This window comes from Glycine max, chromosome 16 (assembly GCF_000004515.6).
Source record: "Glycine max cultivar Williams 82 chromosome 16, Glycine_max_v4.0, whole genome shotgun sequence".
In the NCBI taxonomy this organism is placed as follows: Eukaryota; Viridiplantae; Streptophyta; class Magnoliopsida; order Fabales; family Fabaceae; genus Glycine; species Glycine max.
This window is the reverse complement of record NC_038252.2, coordinates 4893990-4903871: the sequence shown is the minus strand read 5'-3', so window position 1 is coordinate 4903871 and position 9882 is coordinate 4893990. Positions and strand designations below refer to the sequence as shown.

At 31.2% G+C, this 9882-nt stretch overlaps 1 protein-coding gene across 1 annotated transcript in view; it reads right to left on the bottom strand.

Moving 5' to 3' along the window:
- LOC100804077 (acyltransferase-like protein At3g26840, chloroplastic) overlaps positions 1–9272 on the bottom strand; it is an 11694-nt gene extending 2422 nt beyond the window's left edge. Inside the window, exons 1-10 of the mRNA XM_006598942.4 lie at positions 8790–9272; positions 5157–5208; positions 4925–4980; positions 4545–4703; positions 3619–3723; positions 2530–2636; positions 2067–2188; positions 1499–1613; positions 1204–1334; positions 570–939 (exon numbers count right to left, since the gene is read on the bottom strand). Coding sequence (XP_006599005.1) covers positions 570–939; positions 1204–1334; positions 1499–1613; positions 2067–2188; positions 2530–2636; positions 3619–3723; positions 4545–4703; positions 4925–4980; positions 5157–5208; positions 8790–9144 — 1572 coding nt within the window. The 5' untranslated portion in view covers positions 9145–9272. The remainder of the gene's footprint in view (positions 1–569; positions 940–1203; positions 1335–1498; positions 1614–2066; positions 2189–2529; positions 2637–3618; positions 3724–4544; positions 4704–4924; positions 4981–5156; positions 5209–8789) is intronic.
- Between the last annotated feature and the right edge of the window lie 610 nt (positions 9273–9882).

Sequence of the window (9882 nt, the reverse complement as noted above, 5' to 3'; positions counted from 1 at the left end):
CTAGTTCGAGTAATTTTATGATGATAAAGGAAAGTAACAATTGGAAGCACATGGATTTTGTTCAAAGTATAAATAATATGGAGAATATGGAATATAAGTTTAGTAGGAAGTGCATATATCATAGCTTAGAATGGGAAATTGGAGATTATAATACTACAAGCCACAAGTTTAAGTATCTTGGAGTGTCAAGCAACAAGTGAAACCAATAAGAAGAAACTAAAGGTCAATAGTTTATATAAACATGGCTTGCTTGTTGTAAGAGGAAAGTAATGATCTTGTTCACCAGCATATCTACAACCTATAACATTACATGCAATTTCCCTTTTCTCTTTAGTTTTTTATTTCTTAAATGAAATTTAAAACACACAATAGTGATATCTGATAATTCATTCAACTCACGTAAGTTTCGCACGCTCTTTCCAAAATTTATAGCCCAACTGATTGCATTAATGCCCAAGATGGTATATACAAGTTAAAGACCTTAGAAGTAGTCAAATATGTAAAATCATGAGTCAATGAGAAAGATGAAACTCACTTACAATAGAAAGAGTTTACTTATTGGGATTTACCTTCCTATGAAGAGCCTCACGCATCCCTCCTGGATACAATAGGACATGAGACTTAGATGAAAAGAGCTTGAAGAGGTTAGTTGGTGCTACAGGGGCAGCACCCATAACTCTGAATTTGTCAAAAGAAGATAAATCTGGTAATCTTCCATTTTTAGATCTCATAAACATCATGGGATGTGCTATCCCTCGAACAAGGATATTTCTTTCCAAAAAAATTCGAGAAACCAGGGGAATTTTTTCTAATCCCAGTAGCATGTGGTACCCAACAAACAAAACAGGCCCCTCTGAAGGAATTCCAGCAAGGCCTTTTACAATTGTTCCATCCTCCAAAGTTGAGAGCATTACAGCACTTGCAATAAGGTTAAACAAACTGGAAGTATTATAAGTGAAAGGTGTCAATCTTATAATTAGTTTGATTATACTACAATCTGTTAATCAAAAACAAACAAAGAAAAATTGCAAGATATATATAGTCATTGAAACATCAACTTATCAAGCAACTCATCATGGCTAGCAGCAGGCTGAGCTCTCCTTGCAATCTATTATCTTTATAGTATATACCATGAAGTCGCTTGTCTTGTTATTCTTAATTGATGGCTTATTTATACGATCAAATTCATCCTGTTATTTTTACCTGTTTGATTCTATTATGTTTTTGGCTTCATCAACTGTTGGTGCAATAAAATCTGATGCATAGTCATGATACTTGCCACGGCGGTAGTATGAAGTGCCTTTGATGATCGTTACCAGGTCAATGCTGTCTTCCTGTTAGCAGTGGACAGAGGCACCAATATTAGGGTTGGTTTGAACTTCCAACTGATATTTGATATCTTTTTACTCCTATCAGATGAAAAGGATCATGATGCATGCCTGAATGCAAACACAGGAGAAACATGCATGCAAAAAAGTAGAAATGGAGAAATATGTACCAGGAATAGGAAATGGCCACTGTCATCAAATTTACGAAGCTGGCATTTAGATTTAGGCAGTAACTCCAGTAGTCTTTCACCTTCCTGTTGACTAGGTAGTAACTGATCATTTCCACTAGAAGGGAAAATGACAAAGTAAGTTTCATTTCATAGTTCATACACTTGAAAATATGCTATCTATATGCGATATTAGGTGGGATTAATTTACCATCCACCCTGCGAATTCATTGCTCAATTTAAGTAAATGCACAAATTGGATGAAAGGAATTGCAGTCAGGAATGGGAAATCCCACAAGGTTCATGTTCATCGTAATATAATCTTGTTTTCAGATAAAAATCAATCACTTTTATCATTTATGCTTTTATTTATTGGCCAAGTTAACCCATAGCAATTGATCAGAATCTGGTTAATAGATCATGATTTCTTCAGTCAACAGATTCCCTACATTGAAGCCTAACTATAAGATGTACCTCAATTCCAGCAGTTAGTGAAAAGTGAACAAAGTACACAAGATTTCATATTATGAGTCTGTGACAGATATGAGATGTACAATGTCAGAGAATGAACCTGCAAAGTATCAAAGTCTGAGCTTTGATAGCATAAAGGCGTGAATGGGCATAAGCCGAAGCTGACTTAAGCATCTTTAGTTTCCACACAAGTGTTTCTTTTGGTAATATGTCAGCAAGAACCTGAGAGTTCAATCAAAAGTAGATTTTCAATGTTGAAAGTAAATGATGGGAAAGTTCAAACTCAAGCTTAACACCAAGAAGCCAAAGTAAAGAAAATTCAGTCATGTCAATCTACGTTTTTCAAAAGTCCACATATTCCATTTTTTATGAAGTTTTGGTTACAAGAAAGAAAAGAAAATAAGCTATCCAATTTTCAATTTAGGTTTCTTCTATGCCCCATGCATTGTCATTTCTTCTCAGACAAAATGCTTCACATATTCAAAGCATAAAGAAAAAGTCACACCAGCTCTTCCAATAGGAGTTTCTTTATTTTTTGAACAAAAGCAATAATTGAACCTTACAGGCAGAGACAATGAGAAAGCAGTAAAATCCTTCACTAGCTCTCCAGCTGTATTTTGTAGAGGAAGCCCTTGGACCACATTATCCAACACCATCCTCAGAGATTCACCTAATGTTACAAGAAATGTTGAATGCAATTTTCTTTGGTAAAAGATAAAGTCAGTATATTGGTCCTTGATATATGAACAATACATGATATTTTCCTAAAAATTATTCTGTGTTTAAGGATCTTGAAGTAGAGAACTTAGCTTAAGTCCCTCATGACATTGAAGTTAAGTACTTGCTGATTTAATATTTTAATAACTAAAGAAAAGAACTACGATTCAAAAATGTTCAGTTAAAAATAAGCAAAAGTGACAAAATATGGGAAAATCTTGTTTCACTAGTCACTATTTAAATATTATATCATGAAAGGAATGCAGAAGGGGAAAAATGACAAAAAGAATCATAGACAAGATCTAGCTAAGGGATGAAACATTTATATGGTAAAGGAAGAAAATGAGATAGATCCACAAAAATATCAAAAGACGTAAAACAATGTAGCATAAATGCCATGAGAGATGAATGGAAATAATATGAAATTATATGTAAATGACATGAAATTGATGAACATTTCTCATCAATGATTCAAAGAGAAGAACATAAGCACGGAATTATGCTTATGATTTGAAGCATTGAAAACGTCTAGAAACCTACAACTATGCAAAAGTTACTCACTGCTGAGACAGACAACTGTCTGGTAATACAAACGACCTACAAATGGAGTCTTTCACTAGGTCTCCAGCATTAGTTTATGTGTTTGAAAAGTAGTCCCTTTACTTAAAGGACTGAATATCTTATATAGTGCATGTTTAGGAAAGTTTTTCTCAGAGGGAATAATAGCTTATTTTTTAAAAAGTTCTCTCAAGAAGTTGCAAAAATAAGATATTATTTTCTTAAAATATGCTGAACCAACACACACAGTTTCTTTTTGCTTGCATAACAATGCAAAAGTATTTCAAGACATAAAGAGATCTTACGGTAGAATTTAGACTCAAAACACATCTGCCACAAATCTTTAGAACACAGTTCATAAAAACAAGATCACAAACCTTCTGTCGATCTGAGAATGTTAGACAGGCCCGGAGAGAGTGGATCAGGCAATGCTTCCAATAATGGTGTTAGAAGTAACAAGTTTGACCTGCTGAATGAAGTAGCTGCAAAATTGGGTGAGAAAGATAAGATGAGGTATTTTTGTCCATCTTTAATTGATGTCCAGTTACAGAAAATCAACTTGAATATTATATAGGAATTTTCAGTCAAAGCTCTAGCTAAGGAACTCATGTTCGCTAAACTGTTCTCAAATGTCAATCAATGGCATCATTCTAAAAACACTAACCCCACAGTATTCGTAAGCAACATCGGCCATTGGTGTCCAGGCTAAAGTTTGGTTGCATCAATTATCACACTTGCAATCAAAATATCAATAAGCTAACTCCAAGCTTATGAGGAGGATGACACACTTGGATGGGTTTGTACCAAAATGATCCAAGACTTAAACCCTCATGTATCTTCGTTCCTATTTATAAGACCCAACTTTGAAGTGGTGATTGTTTCTTTTTATAAAACTCAATCCATTATGTCCCTGACATTAATTATTTTAAACAATAATACCGCTAATTAAATAAGAGAGAGGTTATATGGGCATACATCTAAGAGAGAGAGAGAGAGAGCATTAATGACAATGGTATTCTTGAAAAAGTATACCAAATTAGGAGGACAATCGACATTGTCTTGCATCCACTCACTCGCATGTGGCCTACTCTAACATTTACGGCTTTCATTTGTCAGAATATTAATTGCCAAACTTTACTGATCAGTGCACATTTTTAACAGTGAATTCATAATTCATAGTTCATCATGGTTACTGGTGATTCTCTAAAGTTAAGCTCTTACTTTCAGTCATGTTAATGGTGTTGAATTGTCTGGAACAATAAAATCCAGGAAAATAAATTTTATCTACGTCACTAAAAGTTACCTGGGTTCGCCAAAATTAGTACAAGATCAATATCAGGGTTAAGTGCTGCAACAGCCAGCGCAAGGCATGCTCCTAAAGATTCTCCAACAAGATATATGGGTCTATTTGGTGAGCGTTGATGTTCTGACATTATTGTTCTCTCAGCTATTTTCACAAGGTCTGCAAGTGGGAAGTATACAGAACAATAAATTAAGCTGGAAGAAAGACGACATCAATTTTCTGAAAATGTAACGAAGAAAAAACATGCGATCCCATTTTTAACACAATAAACATGCTCTTAACCATTTTAAAAAACAACATAATAAACTAATGGTTAGTGACAGAGAGTCCAATATGAGCACGAAATAATAGTATAATGAGGGACAAGGGAAAAACAGTACCTGTAAATGATGTTCGATCCGCGACTGGAATATGCAAGCACCATATATCAAAAATCCTTCATTCAAGAAAACAAAAAACAAAAAGAGAATTTCTCACATATCAGTTAATCACACAGGAGCAACATCCAGCTAGAAGGTACCCTTTCAAATTCATCTCATCACCTAAAAAGCGCATTCCTAAAATGAAAATTTGGTGGGTGCACTTAGGCCTTAAAATTAAATGAACACAAACCTTCCCAGTTTCTGATGATGTAAAATAAGTCCAAGTCCCACGCCATCAATCCCTGTAAAATTTGAAGTGCAAGTTATTCACACAAATTTATGAGTAACCTTGTTTGTAATCATGACATGAATAATAGAAAAGCTTCTCACTGTATATATAGGAAATGTGTTAAATGAGAACACTTCTTACTGTGAAAAATAAGAATTATAATAATAAACTATTAGATCTTATTTGATTGGTACATATGGTTTAATTTTTTAAAGTAGTCATGTGACTACTAAATCATTTTTAATATCGACCGCATACGACCATGCATGAAAAATTAATATTGTTAATTTAAATTTAATTTTGACCATTTAATTAATTGAATAACTAATTAAAAAAAATCAATTAAAAGATTTGTTTTTTACAAGCTAAAAAAAGATTGTTTTTTTTTTAACGAGTAAAATGAAATTTATTAAACACCATAATCTGGTACAAGACGTACCAGACTGATGAAACAACAATGTACAGAACGCATTACAGCAGTATAAAAGTCTCAAAAAGTGATGACCAACGATCAAAAATACTTTTTGGAGAACAAACCTCACATTAGTGAGTTGGAAACAAATAAAAGAGCATATAAATAAGAGAACCATGAATTCAGCAATTTTGGATTAACATGCTAACTTAATTTGAAAGCTTACTAGCTTATTCTCCCAAACTCTACAAAGGATGACGCAAATTCTAATATGGCTTTTCTTTTTACAAACAAATTCTAATAGTATTAAACCCATAAAAACGTAAGTGCAAATAAATTAAACTAAGAGAGAAAGGAAAGTAAAAAAAAAAATGAATGGCCCACAAAAAAAAAAAGATAAGGCCAAAATTTAAAAAACAAAAACTTAGTAAATGAAGACAATTGTGACCTTCAAATGAAGGACAAGTGCTGATCGCCTGCTAATTTATTCTCTCATACTCTTAGACATATATGTCCACTCAAATTCTAATATGGTGTCAAAGCTTATATTTATAACTGAAGCCAAAACAAAGAGGGGATTAATTTTGCAATGGGGCAATAAGAATCAAACTTAAACACTGTGCATATTATCCAAATCCTTCTTCCCACTGAGTTGACCTTAGTGAGTTGCCCAAACAAAGAGATAGAGATAGAGATAGAGATACCAGCTAACAAATTGAAAGGCTAGAAAAAAGACTAATTAATTGAAAAAGAACCTGTGAGTTTGTGACCTAAAAATTCAAGAAAAAGAAAATAAATCTAGATAATAAAATGAAAGTAGGACTTTTAATTTCTAAGAGCAACTTGAAGTAGAAGCTTAGACTGAAAATAAAAAGTAAGTTACTATTGACTCATTAGACTTGAGGGAGACTGAAATTTTTTATAATAATTCTTATAATTTTATTTTTAACTTAAATATGGCAAATGTTTGTGTTTTTGGTAATATTTTAAAATTTAAAATATATAATTACATAAATTTTTGAAAAGAATAACTATTTTTTTTAAAAAAATAGCTTCATAGTTTTCTCATAAATTAGTAACTGTAGTTTATAAAACAAAATACATCATGATATTATTTATTACAAAAATTAACCCAAACTTCTTATATTATGCAAATTCATTTTCGACTTTTTTTTCTCTTTGATAGGGATCAATGTAAAACAAAGTTGAATAATTTAAGGGTCAAATTATTTATGATATAAATAAATGAAAAATGTAAGATACATTTCAAATGACATTGTTACACTTATTATTTCAAACAAAAAATATAAATACTATATACCTAAGAAATAATGTTACTGCAGTAAATTTTATAATAGTGTTAGAGGCAACATAAGACTTTAACCAATAAAAAAAGAGAAACGAAATAAGACAAACTACTGGAGTAGGCAAAACGACATGGACGAGATGTCCTAAGTTTTTATATTTTAAAAACTACAGTTACTAATTTATGAAAAAACTATGAAGCTAATCCTAATTAAAGTGTTTGTCTTCGTTCAATATCATAACCTTCAACATATTTATGACTTTCAAAAATTAATTTTCTTTGTCCCATCTTTTAAAGTCTTAGTCGCGTTACCTATTTAAAAAAAAAAAAAAAAAGTCACGTTACCTTGATCGCATATGAAGTTATGAAACAGTGGAATGAATTAGCAGCCACTCTCATGAAAAGTAAAAGCTTATATCCCTAATTGAAAGTGGCTATGTTGAACTTACACAATCTTTATAGAAATTCTTTTTAATGGAAAGTGGTTTTTGATCGTACATCACTAATTGTATTGCGTTGCTTTATTTAAAGCAATAATTAATAAATGTTACTTGAAACAATATAAAATAAATTTTGATAATCGCAAAAAAAATACTATTTAAAATGCTACTTAACAATTTTAATGTAACATAAACATGTAAGCATTAATAATTATTTCACATTTTTTATCCGCTTTATCTTTTTTTTCTTAGACAGAAATGTTAAAGGCATCCGTCTACACAAGTAGCTTGATGCATGTTACTGAAAAAATAATAATAACTTGCTAAAGTGAATTATTAAATAAAATAAACTAATATCCTTGTTATAATTAAGTTAAATTATATTTCTTTAACCTAATAGACATTTATATTATATTTTCTATTTTTAAATTTTGAGTTAAATATTTTTGTATTGTCAACCAAAACAAATAAGGCATTCCGTTATTTAAATATGAGAATATTCTGATATTAAATGAGAATATTATCATAAAGAATAATTGAGAATATTTAATCCCCCGAGTGTCAGTATAAATTAATAAATATTTTAAATAAAAAATAAAGATAATTATATACCGGATAATTTATACTTAATGCATAATTATTCGATTTTCAAATAACGAAACTCTATCCAGTATCCATGCAAGGCTCCGTTCAGTTCGGCAATGCGGTTGTGACTTCACTGACTTGTGAGCAGTGACAACATTAAAGTGGGGTTGTTTTGTTGAATAAAATAACACATTAAGTGTAAAGTGATTTTTATCTATCATCTAATTACAAAGTTTTATGCATCAAGAAAGTGGGTGAGTTTATTAAATTTTATAATAGTTATTACAAAAATTTTATTAAAATTAATTTTTTAATTATTTTCATACAGTTTTTGTTTTAACTAGATATATGTATTTTTTTATTGTATATTCAGTACTAGAATTTGAGAACATTAGTTGAGCTAAAATAACACTAGTTGATCTTTGAGTCATATATTTAGTGATATAAATTTGAATACGGTGATAATATATAAACTATATACTACTTTATTTAAACTCTAAAAAAATAACTTCAGAATGTTATATAAATAAAAATTTAAGACATCCAAATGATATAAGAAAATAAATAATGTTGAAATAAAAATATTATCATCTTAGGTATATTCAAGATTTTTCACGAAAATTTATCATTATTTTTTACATAAATAACTTCATGACAACAGTATAATTTAAAAAAAAAAAAACATACAAGTGATACAACAAATGCGGTCACGGTCGCATACTCGCATGACAGAATGAACTATTTAAAAGAAAACGACGAGTATATGACCAAAAGGGTTGACACACGAGTAAATAAATAAAAAGCAAATACTAAATAGTAAATATTATGACAGAAATAAAACAAATACTGACCCGGCAAAAAGAGCAGAAGAGGAGAATTATCCAATCGCGAAGCGCACTCCAACGGCGAAAACCACCGCGGCGGTCCACCGTCCGGTTCAATCAGCTCCTTCGAATGCTCCAAATACTCCTTCCAACCGTGCATGCGTCGATTCTCCTTCTCCTTCTCATTCTTCTCTTCCCTACGCTTCTCTCTCACCACCGCACCATTTCCTTCTCCGCTCTCCGCCGCCGCCGTCGACGCCGGAACCCGATCCGCCGACACGGCGAGGCGAGGAGTCGTACTCGAGATCCGGCTGGAGCTCGGTTTTCCAGCCGGCCGGCGGAAGAGCGCGGCGGAGAAGAGGCATGCTCCGGCGGCCGCCATGGCGGCGGAAGATTCGAACGTGAGTAGCGTTTGAGGAAGTTGATTATTGTTTGCGGAAATGTTCGAATGAGGACTCAATGATTGACAGAAAATGAAAATCTGAATCTGGAAGTGAAAATACAAATCAGCGTACACTTAAATAATAATAATTATTATTATAATAATTATTATTATTTAATAGTAGGTGTACGGGATGTGTGTACCGTGTCTTTGCCTATTTCAGTTGTTATTTGTTTTTTCACACACAAAAAATTATTTTTTAAAAATATATTAATGTTTTAAGGATATTAATTTCAAATCAATGCATAAAAAATTATCAAAAATTACAATGAAATTACATTATAAATTGAGTAAATGGTTTACAACAATCCACTGAAAAAAAAATTTACAGCAAACTCAGTCGAAAATTTTATAATAATTATCTTTAAACTTAAAGTTGTATTTACTATTATTTTGATTAATGGATGATGTAATTTTTTTTATCTTTTTCTTTGTGAATCTTAATATTTATTACTCTAATTATACGTAGAAATACTTAAATATATTTTATTCTATATTCAAACTCTTTTAATGAGGACTTTTTGTTAAAAGAATACTTCTATTATTGTAATTTCACTGATTTGTGCAATTAATAATTTTCTTAAAAATACACATTACTTTAAAAGACATATAATTTTAAAAGAAAGAAGTACTTTTGTGAACCAGAAAAAAAGATGTTTTTGTGGAGATATATACAAT